At 40.6% G+C, this 22,189-nt stretch overlaps 1 protein-coding gene across 3 annotated transcripts in view; it reads right to left on the reverse strand.

The window, feature by feature from the left end:
* The window catches only part of slit3 (slit homolog 3 (Drosophila)), a 170,974-nt gene that overhangs the window by 135,324 nt on the left and 13,461 nt on the right, over positions 1 to 22,189 (reverse strand). For all 3 annotated transcript variants that reach the window (XM_088398680.1, XM_088398590.1, XM_088398507.1), the window contains exons 2-4: positions 19,627 to 19,698; positions 16,406 to 16,477; positions 13,972 to 14,043 (exon numbers count right to left, since the gene is read on the reverse strand). In XM_088398680.1, the coding sequence (XP_088254806.1) occupies positions 13,972 to 14,043; positions 16,406 to 16,477; positions 19,627 to 19,698 (216 nt within the window). The remainder of the gene's footprint in view (positions 1 to 13,971; positions 14,044 to 16,405; positions 16,478 to 19,626; positions 19,699 to 22,189) is intronic.

Raw genomic sequence — 22,189 nt, forward strand, 5'->3', positions numbered from 1 at the left:
GGCTTATTATGGGATGCAATGCGGTGCAACACACACACACACACACGTGAAAGGAGGCCCATACTTGTCTTTACATTACTGCTGTTCATTGACCCATTCAAGTCCAATGCTCCACAACAAAGTGTATGCGCTTGTGTGTGCGCATGTGCGTATGTGCGCGTGATACATATCTAAATTAAAAGGGGTCTGTCCCGTTTCCGTGTGCCGAGCGCGTGTTTGCAGGTATTAGACCTTCCCACCAGGTTCAGATTTCACTCAGCACATTTGATTAAAGCACCTCCTCCGAGCACTCTTTCATCTCAAAGGAATTTTTTTTTTTTAATTCCTGTTCCAGAACGCTCCGAGCGGGGCTCTTTACCGACAGACGCCAAGAAGCCGCTACTATTACTTAGGCCTTCCTCAGGAATTAAACGAGTGATTAATAGAGTGCCGATGTGCCGTGGAAGTGATTTAAAGTAGTACAAAGACGAGGAAACACTTAAGGAGGATTACAGCGGAGGAAGGAAGACATTTTTTTTTTTTATTGTCCATTAAGTCGCATCCCAAAGTGAGCCGTTAAGTGCGGAGTTAAAACAAACAGATCCTGATTTACTGATTATTGCCATGCCGTGGCCACCAATGGTCAGTACATTGGAGTAGTATTTATTTTGAAACAAACCATTCTAAATTATGACATAAACAAGTACTATCACACACTACATGTTCTGTCCACACAAATAAACCCGCCTTGACAGTGCTCGAATGAATGCGGCCGAAACTTCACTACCGGTTTGGAGTTTTCAAAGCTAAGTCGGACGAGTGTTGGTAGCTTTGCTCTCTGCGAGCGTATCAATTCTGAGAGCTCATGCTGACATGTTAAAGTCCCGTTTGCGCTTGTCAAGGCGGCACATGGAGGCGGCCTGGCGGGAACTCGAATCATCCCAAATATTTGCAGAGGAGACAAGTGAGAGGATTGTGGCCTCCGGTTGGCTGCATGACCACACGCTTGTTTGTGGTGTGGCTCACAAAGTCTTCAACTGGGAGGCAGGAAAGACAAAGGGACTATCTGAGATGCAATGCGATTTAAGAAAAGTCGACATTTTTGGAACTGTTGACCAATCGTGTGTATCTGTGTGTGAATGATTGAATTTTTACCCATGGCAGAACAATAGGAAGAAAGAAAGAAAGAAAGAAAGAAAGAAAGAAAGAAAGAAAGAAAGAAAGAAAGAAAGAAAGAAAGAAAGAAAGAAAGAAAGAAAGAAAGAAAGAAAGAAAGAAAGAAAGACGGCTGCCTCCTGACACGGATACATTTTCAAATGATCACATCTCAAACATTCCTAGGAAATCACAATCTCCCATCGCTGCTTAGCAATTTTTTTAGAACAGGCTAGAGGGCTACTCAGGTGTCCCCTTTAGTAGACACTCACCTAAACAGACACACATTTTCACAAAGCTATACTTCCACACTTAGACGACATTTCACTTTCATTCACAAGCCTGATTGATACAAACATGTTTATTGTGGCTTTCGGTGGTGTACAACTTCACGGCATCATACTGATTCTCCTCTTCGCATTCTTTCATAGTAACCAAAATCTATCACCAAAAATATGCTCATCTGAAAAGCACAAGACAGCCAACATTTTTTTTTAGAGCCATTGTGGGATGACTCGAGCCACATGAAGAGCATTCAACATCTTATCTTAGCCGCCACTCTGATTTTTCCGGGAAATTTCTAACCTTCCTCATGACGTTTCGACGCCGGCCAGACGTCGCGAAACCGCCACCGTATATCTACAAACGCATGACTTCCATCTTGAGACTCGCACGCATTCTTTTCTGCACAGTGGGGCATCTGAGGTCAAACGCAAATCAAACTCTCCTCCTTTGAAAGTTTGAATGGCAAAAGTGTAATGAAAGGTGAGACGCTTAAAAAAAATACGGCTTCTTTTTGAATGTCACCAAAAATCCCAAAGAAAAAGCCCAAACTTGCAAATGTAATTTTCAGATGCTTGTTGAATGAAATAAAGTTATACTGATGTCACCACATGACATGCACACGAACAAACTCAAATCTACACACGCTCGCCTGATTTGAAAAACAGTTTAAAGTAAGACGGGTACGTATTAGCGTGCACCATTCCTAATCTAATCCATATAAACGCGCGGTCGGTCGCACCACAACATGCCAGGAATAAGTGTGTTGCTGTAGGGCCGCCTGTGTGGGTTTGAGAGTTCTAACGAGATGGTGTTAATTAAAATCAGAGCAGCCGAAGAATGCAGCGGCAGTTGCCATTCATAACATTATTGCATTTCTCACACACGCACACATTGTCGGATCACACACACACTGCAAAGCAAAAACACACACACGTTCCAGGATTATTCGTCCCGCATCGGTGACGCCTCTTAAAGCGATAAACTAATCCACTTTAAGGTAACAATGAAGTTTTCTGCTTTTTAATGACTTGTGAATGATGATTTTGTTATTGCTGTGTTAAATACTTTGTTCACTATTTGGACACAATAAAATCAGCATCTTAATCCAAACCCCAAAAAATATGCTCATACACATGCCAAAGAGACAGGCTGCGCCCAAAACTACAACCGCCCTAACCAATCAGAAGCCAGCAGAAAGAAAGATCACATCACCAAATTCATGGAAGAATACAAATACACAAGACAGTTTATTACTGCTGATTATGATTGCTTATTGTTGCCGATAAAACACGCATATTCTTGTCTCGCATCAAAGGTGCCGAATCATATCTCGTTAAAAAAAACAAAAAAAAACAACAGCCACATGTTCTGCAGATTCCTAAGGATGTGAGTCCTTGTCTCAATTCTCATCAGCTCTAATTAGAGCCACGTGGGTCTCTCAAGGTTTGCATGTGTGTAAAGTTGAGTCAATCGGGGCAAATATGGAAGAAATGCAAACTATGCCACCGGGAGGCTGCAATGACTAGCAATTATCATAGACTACGTTATAATCACAGCGGTGTGTGTGTGTGTGTGTCCATGTATACTTCTTGTGTGTACCCGATCGGTTAACCTGACACACATTTGATCTCACACGCACATACACACACACACACACACACACACACACACACACATTTAGGCATCACACTTTGCAATACACGTGCACATACATACTATGTTCATTCATACAAACTGACACACACAACTAAATATTTACAAATTTCAATGCACACGTACAGACTAACACAAGCTCACCACACGTTGACAAAAAAAACACACAAACACGTGCGCACACGTTCCTTTAACACGTAACACTTAAGACACACACACGCATTGTTACACACACAATGAGGAAAACCCACTGACAAACACAATAAGGGCGAAACATTCACATACAAATACCTAAACACACAAACACACACTGAGACGCATGCACGCACACAATGACATGGTCATCATCCGTCGCCTTGTCACTGAGGTGAGGCGTAAGTGTTTACATGCCTACATCTCGTTGTGCGTGCGCGCATGTGTTCCGACGTCTCTATGGTGTGATCTGCCAACACGCCCTCCACAGCCAGCTCTGCACCTTGTAAAGCACACACGTGTTGTCCATTGGCAGGGATGACTCGCCCACCCACTCTCCCCAGCATTGTCTCCTTTGCCTCACAAAATCCAGACCCAACTCATTAATAGAGTTGAAAAAACATCATCCCAATCCCCCACCCAAAAAAAATAGAACCTTTAATTTTAAAAGCAATTTGCAAGTTACTGTAAACAAAAGGGCATTAAAAAGAAGATTAAACAGCACAATATGGATAAAGATAATTATGCAAAGTAATGTCATAAAATATCGTGCTACTCTCCCTTCTGGTACGCCTGCCTTGGCCACCTGAAGGCAGTATAATACAAGACTGCGGTTACACATGAAGACAACACAGACACTTGTTCTTCGCAGAGGATAAAGAATACATGCCTATCCATCATTGGCTAAAGAGAGTTATAACACTGCCAGCTACATAGATGCTATTTCTTTGGCACAACTATGTCTTCCCCCATGATGTGCCAGCATTAGCATTAACCTAATGGATTCAAAAGTTAATATATGCCATTCTTTTAAAAATACATGCAATTCTCTTTAGTTTGTACTTTCAAGTCAAATGCAAAAAGCCGCCTTGCCTTGCCTAATAAATAAATGATCATTTCTGGTCCCTTACTGCTTACAACAATAAAGGTAGGAATTACTGGTTGACTATTTATTTATCAAGTGAGCCCCAACTTCTTTTTTTATTCATTATTCTTGAGGATTCTTCGACGAGCATGTTAATTGGTCATGAGCAGACAAGCACCCTCTGCCCCAGATGGCGTTTTCTCGTTCTTTTTATTCTCCCACACATTCAGCTTGTCAACGCCGATAATAAAGACGATGAAGATGCCCTCGAGAAATGCGTTAATTAGCAAGGGGGTGGAAAAAAAAGAGAGCTAAGCTAAAGGGGTTTTGTTTGAAGAAAATAGAAGGTTCAGCTCATGTGTCCACATCAACTAAAAAGTGTATTTGCAGCTTATTTATGAGGAGACAGCCGTTGCACGATTGCAGAGATAATGGCGTTGACTTTACTGGAGAAGGTGGACGTGTGCAGCAAAGTGGCAAACTGAAGTTGATTGTCTGGCGCAACGACGGAAGCCTTTAAAGCGCACAAGCGTGACACCTCACGCTTGTAAAAGTAACCCAGTTCAGCAACAACAACTTTACACTGTCTCTTGCTTTTGTTATGTACAAAAGTGGCCTTTTTTTTTTCCCCTCGGGCTTTCTTTATTTTTTTTAACAATGGAGTTTTTAATGCTGGGGTGGGCTAAAATACATGTTATAATGTGTAGATAAAATGTGCAATTTTTTGTTAAAAACAAACATTTGTACATTTTATAAACTTTTATGTATTTTCACAGAGAAAAAAAAGAATAAAATTATTTTTAATATATAAAATTATTTTTTATAAATAAAATTATTTTTAATATAGTAATACTTGGGCGGAGTGGCTTAATAGTAGGATGGTTGTCTCCCAATTCTAAGGTTGTGGATTGGATCCTCAACCCTGGTGACCATGTTCGTGTCCTTGAGCAAGGCACTGAACCCAAGTTTGCGCGTATTTTGCATCTCATCATAAATGTATTATTTTCCTAAAATTTAATTTAAAAAAAGATAAATGCCCATTTTATCTTACTCATCTATAATGATAGATTAATTATTTAAAAACTGCTAAATACAAATGTAAAATTGATTGCCATACAAAGAATGCATTTGTTTAATAATGCAATTAACCTTAAGCAAATTTCATTAAAAAATGAAAAGTTCAACTTTAAGTTTATTGTATCTTAATTTTTGTTTTGAGAGTAACATTAGCCAATTATAAAATGAAATAAGTGAAAGACGTTAAATTAACATTGCTTAACCCTTGAAGGAGCAACTAAACAAGCAACTGTTCCTTATGGAGCTTTAATCTCCTTTCAAGTGTTTTCTGCAGACGATGAGTTTACGTGATTCACCTGATTTGAATAACGTACACAAACCGACAACTTTTTAAACATCTTTAATTATCTCGCTCCACCAAATTATGTGGCTGGTACGTGACGCTAGTGTACGTTGACTTGACGCAAAATCTCCAATTATAAGAAACGCTATTTCTGACGATTTTTTCTTGGGACGGTAAATGTTTAGCAAACGTTAAATGTGTTTTAAATAATTTGGGCAGGTAGAGTCACCCCAGAAGTTGCATAATAGAACCCCCACCACCACCACTAAAGAAAGTCAAAGTTGTGTTTGCGGCGATGTGGGCTCCGGCGTGTTTATGTGTCGGCAAAGTCCGCAGTACACGCTCTCACTGTACGTTTGCCAGCGTGTGTATAAATACATCGCGTCAGGATTTCAAGTGGCTTTGCGGTGCTCTGTATTTAGAGGTCAGATCCGCTCTCCCGCTCCATTCATGTGGCCCAACTCTCGCTTAGTGGCTCGCTCGCTTTGGTGCGTCTTCCAATGTCTCATGTTCTACCTACGGCACATCACGACCTTTTGGATGTAAGATCATGTCAGACAACGTTTAAATACTTGGAGATTCCAGCGACTCGTCTGCTGAGCATGATCTGCTCCAGTGTTGGTTCCACGCTGTGTATTTTTGGCGTGCAGGCATGGGTTGGCTTGGGAGGAAAATTACTTCCTTAAGGAAAATGGTTATCAAACAGCCGCCCTATCAATGATGGGGACAAAGGCAGCCTCAAAGCAAGAGTCACATGGAGGACTCCATTTAGACTTATAGGTTGGTAATTTGAAGACTTGGGACTTGCTCGGCTAAGACATGGATTTCAAAGGTCTTACAACCATGTGGGTTGCAATTAAAAAAATTATATGAGATGCTTAAGCAGTGTAAGTCACTTATACGCTGATTTGGTTTTTTTTCTTAATGTTTTTTTATATTTTGGGGTTTGTATCATTGTCATTGTTTTGACCATTGCCCGCTTGTTTTCGTTTTTTTACAGACAATTCAAAGGTAATGTTTCTTTATGTCTTATGAATATGTTTTGGAATTTATTTATTTTTATTTATAGTGTTAAGTGGTATTCATAAAGATTTTTCTTTTTTTAATTAATTTGTCAACTAATTTAATTTTCAAAACCTGCTGAGTTCAGCGAAGCTTCAAACAGGATGTAAAGTATGCTGCAATTGTAATTGTAATTCTATCCAAGGGGGTATTTGGATGAAAACTTGTCCCAGATGTGTTATGACGACATCTGGGAACTGTTGCAAATTGCGAAAAAAAAAAAACACTGCAAAATAAAATTGGGTGTCAAACATCAAAACATGTTGAGGTAATGAGGCAAAAATGTGTCATGAAAGTCCCAGCAAAGACACTTTGGCCTGGCTTTAGTATTACTTTTTTTTTTCATCCATTTGTGATGGATGGATGTGGATTGCTGATTGGTTTTCCCGCCATGTTTTTGTAAAAAACATTTGCACACAGCAGCGGAATCGTGACAGATCGGCCTCATTTGTAGCAGTCGGACTCGACTTAAACAGAATCAATCATACGTCAACATTTGGACAAATACGCGTTTATGCACAAACACACGCGACGGTCCAAACACAAACACGTCAAGGGTCCTCTTTAGTGCCGACACTACCCAGCGCTACCCGCGTCGTCTGAAGCCTTAATGATGCCGGACGGCCTCCCGAAGCAATCCCACGGACTGGAGTCAAATTAAAACGACAACACGCAATATATCAGCCGGCAACGTGGAGAACAAACACACGAGAGGTTTCAGTGTCCACTTTTGCAGTCACATGAGCTTAAGAAACGATTTATACACGCTTCGGAGGAAAGGCGCAGACAGTTTCCAGGAACGAAGCGCAATGTCTGACAGCCTCCGATGTCATCATTACATTATTAGTGCTCGTCTTGGCAAAGCAAAAACATTCACGCAACATGTCTAGCCGCGTCGAAATGAGTCATAAATGTTTTGACGTGATCACGACTCAAAATGAAAATTTTCAGGTACTTTTCCAGTTTGTGTTGCTTCATGTTGACATCATTTGGAAAACATTTTGCAGGATTGAAAAGAACATGTAGTGCGCAATGACCACTAGAGATCAGATTCGGAAACCATATGTCGGTACTTCCGATACCAACTCTTAGCTAGAAAATAAATTTTTCACACATGTAATACTTTAAGATAATTACCAACTTTATGGGGGGTGGGTTGTTTGCGCAATAGAAAGAGAAGAAAGAAAGTTGAGTCAAATTGACCAAAGGAACGTGGTCCATTTTCTCAAAATCAAGTTATTTTTCACCCCATTTTTTTAGAGTGTCGATATATTTTATTGTACTTCATTTATGTACCGTATTTTGTCATAGTTATTTGATATATGTATACTTTATATATAGTTATATAGGCCTGTGGAATAATTGGAACTGCAACTGACGATGAGTCTGACGTCAGCGCCACATTTACTTCCGGAGTCAGCGGAGTTGATTTCGATGGATTTGGAGTGTCTGTTCTTGGTGTTGGATTTTGTCAAATAAATTTCCCCCCAAAAATGCGACTTATACTCTGGTGCGACTTATATGTTTTTTTTTTCCTTTTATTGTGCATTTTATGGCTGGTGCAATTTATACTCCTGTGCAACTTAAACTCTGGAAAATACGGTACTTCATAAAAACAGGCTAAATCCAGGGCAAGTTCAGCCACCCAAAAATGCATTTTATTTTTTTTTAAGTAAATCATGGAATATTTTATATATATTATATTATTTTTTGTGTTTGTGTTGTGTCTTTCAAGACTGATAATGACTGATAATATATAACAGCATTGAATGACTTGGATATGGACTGGGAATATATTGCTGTCACCTAATTTCCCATATGTAAATTAAACATGTTTTTGTGTGTTTTATTATTAATGAGACCCTTTTAGAAGTAATTTTCTATGTTTGTCCTTTTTATTTTTTGTAGTATATGTATGTTCATAATAAAAATTGCAAACTAAATTGTAGCATTTTTTAATTGTTTCCATTTTAGTTTGTTAAATGTTAATTAATTCCATAATGTTACCTTATCATTTTTATTTTTATTTTGTAAATGTATTTTTGGGGGGGGGTACTTTTTTTTGCTCACTGACAGTGATCCTCATGTTCCTGGAAAAATCTTGAATCATATCCGACTAAATTCTTATTAAATTATCTGCTGTGTTGAAAGATAACTGGGCAACCAGGAGCTGTCAGGTCATGTTCAATCATCCTTGAGTAAGCCAGATCATGAGTCTGTTCTGTTGAGCAACATTTTATCAAACGTTTTCTGTTGTGTTCTTTCCCCTCGTCTGCCTCTCAATTGCTTCTTCCCTTCTTACACCATCCCTACCCATTCATCTCCCCTCGATCTTCCAGGCAGCAGCGTCTGCTTTCGATTAGCCTCCTCGTGTAAACCCAAATTGTGATTAAACAAACGCTACGTGAGTGCGTTTGGCCTGGTACCAAGTTGTTCTCTCTGGCGTTTACACACGCACACAAAATGCACACAAACCACAGCTTAACATGCATTTATATTAGGATACGTGTTGAAATGACATAACGTGTGCAAACATAAGCAAATATGTACATGCTGGGCCCAGACACAAATTATGTACATGGCTGTGTCATCAGTGAGCAGCCTAAAAATACACGTTGAACAGACGCTTGCTTGTAAACAGATGAATTTGAACGTGACTTTTTATTTATTACAAGAAAAAAAAAGTTGTCTCCAACGACCCCCCCCCACACACACACCATCCCGCTCACCTATATTTGTGCGCCTAAATCACAACCACATGCCGCCTCTGCGCTATTTCACAGCAAACATAAAAATTCTTTGACATTGGAAAGGAAAAAGTACAACCCTCTGGACAGAAGACAAGCTGGTTTGTTTTAGTCACACGTTGAAAACGGACAAATTGACAAGTGGCACACAAGCTGTTTAACTTTTATCCTCCGGGTTACTTTTGCCTGTAAATGTGGACAAAGTAGAAAGTGCATCGGGGCTCGCAAACGGGTCGCTGACTAGCCAAAAGATGAGGTTTTCCTTTGGCTCGTGCTCCAACACTACCCAAATTTCATTTAAATCTTACTGGCAGCATCACGGGAAGGCAACATGGCCAAGTCTGATCTCAATAGACCTGAGGAGCGTCTGCAAGGATTGTTTTTTTGACAATAATTGAGTCAAAAATCACCATAAGGTGTCTCGGTGATTTCCTAATTTAACCACAAGAAGGATTATATGTGAACTTCAGATTTCTTTCTCTTCAGTAGATGTGATGCTGTTAGAAATATTTGCCATGTATCTTTAAATTAAACATAACGGACATGCAAACACAATATATGAACCTGCTGACAGGGTGGACAATGTCAGGGAGGGACATTTTTGGCTAATGTTGACATTTAGTGGGGAACTTTGACCAACCAAATTAGCCAAATACTTCCCAATCAGAAGAAACATCAGACTCCTGCCGACATTAGTCTCTGGTTACGACAAACGCAAATCTGCAAATCTCCACTGTGGTCGGAGTTTTCAGAAACCTTCATTTCTAATGGAATAAACTCTCCGGGGATGTGTGGACGAAAAATATGTCCCGTTTTAAAAAAATAAAATAAACAGTGACGTGTAAATGGGGTCTTTGCGGTCAAGTGTTTGCCGATGGCGCAAGGCTAACGCAAACAACAGAAAGCTTCCTGTTGTCTTTACATGGGTGTGTGTGTGTGGACCTAAGGGTGCTTCAGAAAGCAAAGTAGGCAAATGTCAAATGAGGGGATGCATTCCCTTTCACCAATCGAGTCATCGGTCCTGGCCAATTGCAGGATGTGCAGTTAACACCCACTTCCTGTAACACTAACCGATGCATTCCAGCAGGTAAACTGCAGCAGCGGCGGCCTCTGAATGGACAATCAGACCAGATTAAAAGCCGTCTCCTCGACTTTGCCCATTAAGTTAATTAGGAGGAAAAGACATCTCAAGTGACCCTGACATGCTTCCCTCACGCTCATTCTTCTCTCCGCTTGCCTCCAAGCTAAACTCGTGTGTTTACAGTAAATGAAGGTTCCCTGCGTTCACATCTGGAGGCTCAGCTGAAGTCCACCGGCCGGACTTGCTCAAAATAATTCTGGGAAATCACGCCGAGCTCTGGGATTTACTACAAGGTTGACGTACGTACATTGAGTACAAAATTGGAATTTAACAAATACTGTATATCAATAAATGAATAAGACTTTTTGAATACGGGATCGTGTCACAGCATTTTTCATCACAGCCTACGAAGACAATATTTTTTGCAGGGCCGTTACAGGTACCCACACCAAATGGCCTGCAGATGTGTACCAATTTGTTTTATTCATTATATCTTGTAGTGGACATCTGACTATTTTTCTGCCAATTATCGGATCATCCATCAGCCTAAAAAAAAAAAAAAACTATCAGTCAGGATGAAAATGATTGTTAATGTAAAGTAAGGGTCATAACCACTCTTTGCAAATATTGGGTGAAATCCCCACACAGCCAAAACCACAGACTCCGGTCCACAATTCATCTTTATCACCATGTCCATCTTCGGTTGACCCCCCCCGCTGAGCACCTCATGGGGCAACTGATCTCCCCGCCATCCATCAACACGCCGCCACCCACTGCCCCCACCCCAATTCAAAGATGCCCGCCCCAGCCCCCAATCCGACACCATCAATCACCACCACAGTAAGCCAGGCCTGTCCTATAAATAGAGACGACTAAACTTTTTTGCTTCTTTCTACCGACCCCCCCATGCTTGGTTTATCTCTCTGGTATTAATCTGGCCTGATAGCTGGAGAGCAAAGACAGAATTTCTCCTTCATGCGTCCTGCCCCGCCGTCTCCGAACCTCAGACCGCAGGGCTTCAACAGGAGCATTGAGAGGTAAATCCTATCACGCTGCCGTCGTTTGACATCCAAAACAGAAAGCCACCAGCCTGTCACTTTTTCATCGGCATCTCCTACTTCACCTTTCAAGACCTTTGTCAAATCTATCAATGTTTCCTTCTTTCAAAGTCAACAAGTGGGGTTGTGGTTGAAATTCTACTGCTTGCACCTCTCAACCTTCATGACATAATCACTGATCTGATTTGTTTGGACTGGTAGCCAAGTAATTTCGATTTTATTGTCGTCAAATTACTATATTTGTCCATCATTATAATGATGCAAATAGATTTTGATTTATTATTTTGGATTTTTACATATTTATTTATATTACATGAATGTATTTATATTATAAATACGGTACTGGAGGAATATCTTTCTGATTTAGAAACGCTTTTTGTTTATTGGGGCCCAGCCTAGTATGGGGTCATCGCGTTTTCATTCATTTCCAATGGTGAAAAATTGGTCCCACCTACAAAAAGGCAAATAGGTGTGTTTTCACTTAAATCATCTGAGATTCCAAAAGAGCCTTGGCAGTGGTACTGGTACTCGGACCCTAATAACAGATCATAAAAGAACATTCCAACGCAACCGTTATGCAGTAGCAGCAGAATTCTGGCTCGAAGACAAAAAACATCGGCGGGATAAAAGGCTCGGTCAAATGGCAGCAAAAGACGGGGAAAAAGCCGAGAGAAAGAAAATAAAGGGCAGTAGAAACAGTCCAGACACTGTAATTTACTTTGTGCTGATGGCAACGTCGGGATATAAAGAACGTGAAATTTATAATGTTAAGTTTGGAAGTGTGCTCTCTACTCGCTCCACCTTTTCCACTCCTGCAGCCGGCCATGTTTGACCTGAGACAAATGGAGGCCCTTCCACTTCAATTAAGGCTTTTAGGGCGAACGTTAAGCCGGGCGGTGAAGCAAAATCACACTGTCACTCATGAAGAACAAGCGAGCACGAAAAAAGCAACACGCTGAGCGCACGTGAGCAAGCCAGCGTGTGTTTATGCGGAAGCCGCAATTGACGTAAATGACAGTTTCCCGCCCGCCGGAACGCTCAGGTTTGCCGCCCCGGGCAATACATCACACCTCACCGCAAATCTGCCGTGCGCGGCATCGGCGCGGCCAGAGTTTTCGTCTTTCTGGGGCCTTCACGCACACGCTGGGGATTACTTGGATGAAGCACAGAGACGGGGATAAATCTCTGAATGAGAGCTGCACTTCCATGTATTTGAATTTACTGCTTTGTGAACAGCTCTGCGCTATAAATACAGGAGTAGAATTAGCATTTTCGGAATAAAAGTCTTCTAACGGAGACTTACGATGCTTTGTTTGGGTGGGACTCAAAATGAAAGTCCACCTTCACATCTACATACTTGGAGTGAAAAACCGTACTTACCAGTAAAAATGTTTTCCCTGAAAGTCTCAAAAAGACTGGAATAGTCTGGACTAGTTAAAAAATGAAAGTATGGAGGGGAGAAAGGGAATTAGTTGATGAATTAATCACTTGGAATTCGCATCTGCGAGCAATTGTGGGAAACTGGAGTGCAGTACTGGCTGTGGCCTGCAGAGGTGCCACAGAGTTTGATTTCTGATCAAGAATGACAGGTCAGCTATGCAGTTTGTTACATTTTAGGAGAGCAAAAACTTTGAAAAATGAAAAATATGTAATTTTTTACTTCTAAAATGTAAAGCTGCATGAAAATTTATCTAAAAAACAATTACATAGAGTTTCTATAATATATCTGTATAAATATACTGTATATTGAAAAAAATACTTTTTTTTCTCCAAATATCTAAAATTTATATTATCATATAAATCTTGTAAAAGTTAATCTTTGACAAAATGATCATATTTTTTTTCAAAACTAAGAGTGATAATTATTGGGTAAAAATAGGAAAAATGTACACAAAAGAAAAATAAGAACGTATGAAATATATTAAAGCAAGCACTTTTGTGCAGTTACATGCAGTCCTATGCATTTTCAATCCAATTTGGCTTTTATGTTGGAAATCCACAAACATGTCACAGCTGCAGTGGTTCCTCCAGATTTATTTGAATGATGTAATGACTAACTGTCAAGTTGAAGTTGTCCCATGTAATAAAATATATCTCGTCTCATCTCAAAGCAGAAAAAACAAGGTGAGAAGTTCACCATCATGCCAGTGGTGGTATTTCCTTTCCCCACCACTCCTAACACACATACATGGACAGTATATCTCCATGTGTGTGCGATCTAAAATGATTGCAAACACACAATCAAAAGCAGGACCAAAAAATGTAAGCAGCTCTAATATTTGCCTCAACTCATTCCCAGGATGGAGGCTAAAACAAATAGGATTCCGGAAAGGAAGAAAAGATGGATGGAGAGCAAAGGGGAGGAAGTACACCTTTGGGATGAAACACAGGGAGGACGTGTCACAGTCTGACCTGAACGTACACTCCCATCGCTCCATATTGTCCAACCAAACAGAAAAGACTTTCTATGACACGATCCAACATCTGAACCAAGCGGTGGAAAAGCACAAGTAGGTTTAAATGTGCGTACTCACAGTCGGCCCAGTTTGGGATTGGACTGGAAGAGAAGTTCTGGAAGCAGCGTGAGTCTGTTCCTGTTTAGTCGGCTGTGGGGGGAAATGGAAGAAGATAGATAAATGAATAATGGATAAACAAGGCAATGGAGAAATAATTTCAGTGGAGACGACGTGTGAATAAATCATTCCTACTTGCCGTGGTTGAAAGGTCAGTGTGTGTGTGTGTGTGTGTGTGTGTGTGTGTGTATGTGTGTGCGCGCGCACACTAATATTTTTTATATGCCATTGTGCACAATATAATGGATGAATATTTTGCATAAAAGCTTCAAACATAAGTGTATTAGAGTCAGGCCCGCAAATTTTGGGACACCATTATCTTTTTGTCTCGAAACCACAGAAGTTCAAAATCCTAGCCAGGATGTTCGATTCTGTCATGTTGTGTTAAAACTACAGCCGCGTCAACATTAAAGGCCACCACTGTTTACAAACAGCAGCTTCTCGTTGTTGTCGACTCGGAGATAGAGTACATGTGTTATCTAGACACCAAAGCCTTCGGCAGAGGAAGGAGGCGAGAGGATGTTAAAGGTCACAAGGTCATAAAGTACTTTGCAGGCTCAGCACTGGAGAAGACACAGACAACGACCTTTGAACCTGTGTCAAGCTGATAACAAGACCGCGTTCTTTCACCCCTAAGTTAATTCCCAAACCTTCTGGGAGTCAAACAAAAAAAAAAAACTCAATCCATGCAGGAATACATGATCAGTAAGTGATCTGTTTTAGGGCTTCAGTTATGCAATAAATTTGAAGCCTAACTGGTGAGTGACATGGGAGTCAGCCAATGAGAATGTATTTAGCGCTTTTGGCCTTAAATTAGCAGCTGAGCCGTAGCTGCTCGTGTATCAATTTGCTCACTATGTGCTAATTTTGTTACCGTTTATTCCATCAAGCGATTGAAAGTGCAATCACGATTAATTGATTCAGCCCTGATAGATTTTTTTTTTTTTATTGGCATATGTAGGTATGCATTTTTTTTTTAACTGCACAATTATTTACTGTAACGTATTTTGCTTACTCCGAGAAACTGCCTTCTTCACAATGTGAAAGTCGTGGCAGTTTGTTAGAACTTGACTTTCTTTAGCCCACCGCAATCTGCTTGAATGATGTTACTTTCATGTGCGGACAAAGATGGATGCGCTCGCCCGTGGTGAAGACAAGATAGCACCCCACCTCCCTGCCCTGATGCCGCCATAAATCATCCGTCCCCACCACGATAGTCACCTTTCACCCCCGTGGGGCATCACATCAGAGTGGCTATCAGTGAGGTATTTTGATTACCGTTTCCCGGAGATTTTGGCATCTGGTGCAGTAAGATGGTGGCCTATCTCACAAAATGCCTCTGCCTATAATTGCTGTTTATATTTTGTATCCACAAATAGGAAGCATACTAAAATAATTGTGTTTGTATATGATTCATGTATCGTAGTCAAAACACATTTTACTGCCGTCAGTTTACGATTGAGCAGAAAAATTGGTTGACTCAAAAAGTACCTGAAAATTATAATGAATCCCTTTTCACCCGTATTTGCGGCACCCAAAACCCATGATTGGTCACTTTTATGTTTGTTTCTGTCCGTAAATTTGTTGACAGTTTCAGTAAAACTATTTCCGAGTAAAAAAGAATGTTTCCAGTTAAATTTTTGCCCTCCCTTGGCCTACTCCGTCCATGAACTCTGACCTTGGCCTGACCCAGCACATTAGGGGAGCCTTTTAAAGTGCGACTCAGCGCCGGCTCACCGACACAAACACTATCACGACGTGCCATCTCCACTTGAGCACACATGTTGCTACCACTCGACTGACATGCGGTAACGACATTTTTTCCCTCCTCTTCAGATTTGCAGATTACACCAAGATGTCAATCAAATCTATTTTTTTGTATTTGTCATGTCCTCGAAATGGTAGTTTTAACTGTGCACAATTCCGAGGAGAACACTTGTAACAAGCTGCATGACTTAATGTTCGAGTAACAAACTGCAGAAGGGAGGTTTATTTTTAAACTCGCTGTGACTCACAGGCAAATTTTAAAACCAAAGCCTGGGTAATGGGGTCAACGAGCTAAGCTAACCAATTAGTCCATTACATATGTTTTGAGAACATTGCTGAAAAAGGAGCTGGCCGCAATTAGTTATTTTTCCAAGGCAGCAAGTAGTTTTCTTTAAAAATAAGGTCATCGAGTTAGAGAAATGGAAAGGTTTGGCGGATCAAAGTATTTTTTTTTTATTGCATTATACTTCTTTGAAATTGGGTACAATTTGTCAATTTGAGGCACAATTATTTTTATTTTTTTAATTACAACTACCATTTTATTACTTAATGCTAGTCAGAGCCGGCACATTCAAAGTAGTTTTTTAGAGTCGATTGTCTTGGGTACGAGTGAGATTGAGCTCCTTACAGTCTCTCCAGTAGTCGCAGGTCTTGGAAGGCTCCTCTTTCGACGACACTGATTTGGTTGTCCTCCAGGTGACTGCAACAACACACAAAACACACAATGAACAACAAAACATTATTGAAAAAAAAAAGTGTAGATATCATATAACGACTCATCTTGCATCTGGATACAATTGATTAATTTAATTTATTCCAACTAAGTAGTTTGGAAGGATTTCATTCATGGACAGATGTTCTCAGATGAGCCGAGGAAGAGGGAAACAGGTTGAATTTCCTCCTTCCGCCAACACAAATAGAAAAGTCGATCCGGTGCCAGATTGAAATGGAGATGTTTCCAAGAAGGCGATTGCACTTTTACGACCAAAGAATGCTTGGAAAAACAAAAATAAGATGTCGCAGTGATTGAAAAATGAATTTGACGTGACGCAAAGGTCAACCGTGTTCAATGTCACAACGCGGCGAGCCAAAACAAGCAAATATCAGCTCATCCCTCTTTTGGATCCGTTCAATCGTCTTTCATCACGCCCTCGATCCATCTTTCAACCCGATAGCCGTTAACGTGTATTCCCGTCATCATCCTTTAGAAAGTGCTCGCAGTCGTTTTTTGTGATGAACACAAATACTTTGCATTCCAAGGAGACTGGGTTAAACACCAATCACTTTGCAATTTAATCTCATTCGAATCATTTACTGTGCTGTCTTCATGAGTCCGCCGCGTGTTTAGAGAATTGTGCAGCTGGATTTGGATTTGATGGACTACGGCTGGACCTCCAGTTGTACAATTATGAATTTGCTGTAAAAAAGAAAAATGGGCCTTAAAAGTCAAACACAACTTGGCGGTTAGACAACTAGCAGAGCCTACTTTTGGGAAAATTAAGAATGTTATTGTCGTCCGTGGACAAAGTGGAGCACGTTTATAAACGTCAATGCTGGACGCTAGGACGCTTTCCGACTGCAATAACTTTTTTTTTTTTTTTTTTTAAATTGACACCGATTAATGTGTTTCACCTGATGGGCCAGAGGACAAAAAAATCTGATTCGGAATCAACACAAAAAATGCATCTATAATAATAGATGACTTGAGGCTCTGGTTATAAAATGGAAAGAAAATTTAATGACCAGTGTCATCTGACCGATAATCGGTACAATTTAAAAAGCAAACTGAAATACGGGGGGCTTTGACACCACCTGGAATAACTGAACTTTTTTTGGGAGGCACGAAAAGGTGTCAGGTGTATGATTCCTACTCACATTCGATGTGAGGGCTGACTGAAGTCAGTCACATCATAGTTACAAGAGGGGGGTGGACAATTCTGCAACCTCAATAACGGTTCTTAAATTTTCTTTCACAAAAAGATTTCAAAAACTGTCTTGTACATGTTATAGGTCAAAAATCAAACAAACTGTCATAAGTTATTATTGCTGACATCAAATTATAGCGCACATATGTATGCACAGATTATATAAAAATTTTATATAAAAAAATGTCTCAAAAATTCCATTGACCAACTATGTGCAATGTTTAAAGAAAGCTATGCAGTGATGTCACACTCCAGAACACGGGAGACCCAGAAAGGAATTTAACCAACACTTGAGGGCATATTTATCTTGTTTTCACTAAATGGGTTCAATGTGAAGCACACATTTTTTACCTACAAATCCAACACACTTTGGAGTTAGTCATTTCCTCCACAATCTGGAGCAAGTCTGTTGGCTTCGAGTATGCCAAGTGCCGCTTGGTTGACACACAGCCTTTGTACTTTTTGACTCTTCAAATTATTTGGAATGTTTGTATTTCTATAATTATTTTTGCACAGCACACCAATTGCCCATCAGTTTAATTTGGCATCTTGACGATGAAGCGCTACTTCCACAAGTGAAAATACAAGCCATGCTTTTACAGTCTTTCGGGGTGTTTCTTCCACAACTAGTAACCGCTTGCCTTTTCTGAACTCCCTAGCTCCGCCCCTGGCCGTCACGGCAACAAAAGCACATGTCTACATATTTGTGACATTGGGGATTGTTTTCGCCGCGTCTATTTCAATAAATATCTTGGTGGAAAAACATGAGGAACAATCTTATAATGCATCAATGCTCTAATGTTGTGGAAACGCTCTAAGCATATTCGGGTATTCTAGTAAGGAAAAAAACAGGAATGTCTGCATCAACAGGCACGTTTAATGGTCACGATCACACAACGATTTAAAGTCAGCTGGGGGAAAAGCCACACTTGTTTTATCTCTCCATGCGTACAAATGGTAGTGTTCATTAAGTCGTGTGGGTGTGTGTGTGCATGCGTGTGTGTGTGCGTGTGTTTTTGAGGTAGCACTTTTCTCAGACTATCTTCACTTCCACAAACCATCTCCTGGCCAATTTGCAGAGATTTACAGTGGGGAAATGTCACGGCAGTTTCTATCCAACCACATGAAAAAAAAGCCGGCAAGCCATCTCTCTCTCTCTCTCTCTTGCTCTGTCTCGTTCTCTCGATCTCTCTCACAGACACACACAGACTCGTCCACATCGAGTCCTGCAGATATGCAGGGGCATACGAAAATGGCTCACACACAAGTTGTCACACTGGCCGACGTGAGTGCCAAAAGCCGCAGTGGTCAACAAATGTGCTTACAAATGAAAACACACACATGCATCGACTTATTTCCACTTCTCAACCCAGCTTGTGCAGCGGGTGTATTTTTATCTGCCGGCCTGTGGAGTGCGCCTCTGTGATTATAGTTATTATAGGCCCGCGTGCACGCACACATGCACACACGCACACACACACATCTAATAGGGTAAAAGAAGCTCATTCAAGCATTTGTCTTTCATGGAAAAGCCAATGTGTTCTTGTACAGCACAAATTCCTTGAAATAAAAAGTAATGACGGCAAAGGTTAAGATAAGACAAGATCTCATAAACAGACACAAAACACACATATGCTGCAGTGTGATAGAGAGAGGGAGCTTAAAGTGGGAAAATTGGATGGATGGATGGATGGATGGATGGATGGATGGATGGATGGATGGATGGATGGATGGATGGATGGATGGATGGATGGATGGATGGATGGATGGATGGATGGATGGATGGATGGATGGATGGATGGATGGATGGATGGATGGATGGATGGATGGATGGATGGATGGATGGATGGATGGATGGATGGATGGATGGATGGATGGATGGATGGATGGATGGATGGATGGCCGGACGGACGGACGAACTCACAGAATTCGAAGGTTCTTGATGCCGGAGAAGTCCACTTTGGTGATCCGGGTGATGTTGTTTCTGTTCAGATCCCTGCAGGCCAAGAAAGAAAGAACATTTCTGTCATTAAACAGCAAACATCAAAAGCACATTGAAAAGGCAAAAATTAAAGGTTGATCAGGTTCAACGAGCACCAACAAACAGTAAACGTCTTACAAAATGGAGGCCGGCGGAGCGTGAGAATGCCCGGCGGCCGTGGAGCCCACACACATGCATACCATCGCACGTGCAAACAAAGTCCAGCCCTAACCCAAAAACGTTCATTAAACACAAAAAATGCAATAAGACTTTTTTCCGCAGCACAACTTCAAAGCTGCTCATGTTTCCTGCCTGTCAGTCAATCACGTTCCGATGTATATATACACATCGTGTAGAATCAAGTGTGTGCGTGTTCATCGGCTCCCTTTTTACGTCCGGCTGTTTACTGAAACGCTGTCGCACGGAAAGAAGTAGGCCACATCCAGACAACAAAGGCAATTTTCCCTCTTGTTTCACATACATACACACACACTCACACACTGTGTGTGTGTGTTGTGTATATTGCCATAAACAGTCTAGCTTTGGCCGAGGCAGCCCCCGCCATGTGTGCTTTTCATAACACACCTAAACATTTATAAATCTGATTTAAGCCCCGTCTTAGGTTTCAAGGCAGCTAATAGGAGCCATACTGAAATCTCAGACATAGGCCACTGGTCCAAAGTGAAGTCCAGGGGGGTCCGCCGCGAGATTGCGGCACAAAGTGTGGGCGGACAACAATGAGAGGTAGAGGGGATTAAACCCAAGCATGCCTTCTCAATCTTTTTTGAGCAAAGCCACACATTAGAAAAATGTTCCACCGTCAAACAAATATGTCACAAAAAAGATGTACAGCATGCTCATTCGATGACTCATAAATAAAGAAGAGTTTCACAACTACTATTAAGTGACTCAGTATGCTGCAGTAGTATTTGTCATTCTTAACAGAGAATGAAAATAATATTTTCTCTTCATGAACTGAATTTGTTCAAATACTTGAAGCGTTATAATACTGCTACACTTTCTTTTGGCATTTTGTGTTGATTGTTAGCATCACGCTAAGTGGTCTGCTTTCATACGACATCAAATTTTTTTTTTTATTGTGACTGACAATTGACTTCAACTGGGAGCGGCAATAACCAGGTTAAAGTCTCTAGTCAAACTGCTGTTTGAAATGAGTTCACTGCCACCATACAGTATCCGAGTCCCAACAACGGCGAACACTGCGTGGGTGGGTAGTGGAGCTTCTAATGTGCCTAATGGTACAGACAGTGATGGAAATCTGGAAAGAATCAGAGGAGGAGGAGGTTGAAGGTGAGGCCCGGGGAGCATTGTGCCTCTGAAAAGGTCAAATGTGGTGAAGCTGAAAGTATGACATGAACGCCGCGGGAGGGAACTTGCAACACACACACAAACACACGCAAAAGTTTACTTTTGATATTTTTTACAAGGCAATAAAAGAAGACCGCTTATTAAAACACTTTTAAATTCTGCAAGAAAAAGTGCTCTTTATACTAACATTTTGTTCCGACAATAGATATCCCACCCCCCGTTTTGATCTTGTCTATCTTTCTCTCGTCTTTACTTGACTAAACACTTTGTCCTTGCTTTTTCCTTCCTCTCTAATCTGGTTGGCGTTATCTCAATCTCTCACTTTTGGATTTACAGTTGGCTACATTTCCCCTTTCTTGTCTTTCATCATCACGCCATCCTTATCTCTATCTTGCTTGCTGTGGAAACTTGTGCTCCACCGCTTTGCCACATTCAAACAAACACACGAGGCCAGGTGGAAAGTGGCATAATAAATAAAGGCGCGGAAAGACAGGATCTGACCTAGAATCTCGGAAGATATTCTTATGGCCGTGTCTTTTATTTTTTTTTCTTAAGAAGCACTGAGACGTAATTTAATGTGCATCATTAAAGGCAGCTTGCCTTATTGGAGGACGCCTATAGTTCACAAGCCAATAACACCCGAAAAAAATTAATTCAGACCATAACTGATGATGCATTCAAAGGCAGTTTGGAGAAAAATTGAGGGGGTGCAAGTCTTAAGTCTAAAAAAATAACGACATCAAACAATAGAATAAATGAATTAATAAATGATGACTCCCCATCTTATTTGTGCACTGTGAATTATTGGAATACGCAGCAAATGTCTCCTGGTCTTCCAAAATATATTTTGAGATTTTCAGCAATGTTCTGGAATTAGTTTTCAAATACTTTTATCATTGGGAAATAAATCTCAATAAAACACAAATAGAACACTGATCATTTAAACTAAATATAATGAAGTATTACTGCTCAACTTTTATAAAATAAATTAAATGGGGGGGAATAAAATGAGTAGTTAAAACTATTCATAACAATGACATGTTGATTAAAAAAAAACTGCCTTTTTGTAGTGGAACAGAACAGAAAAGAGATGTGAAACGTGATGACGACCATAAAGACAGAATCGTAAAGGCGAGAATAATACGCTGCAGTCTCCCAGACTCAGTTTATTGTTCCT

This window comes from Syngnathus floridae, chromosome 1 (assembly GCF_059516105.1).
Source record: "Syngnathus floridae isolate MCC-2025c chromosome 1, RoL_Sflo_1.0, whole genome shotgun sequence".
Lineage (NCBI taxonomy): Eukaryota > Metazoa > Chordata > Actinopteri > Syngnathiformes > Syngnathidae > Syngnathus > Syngnathus floridae.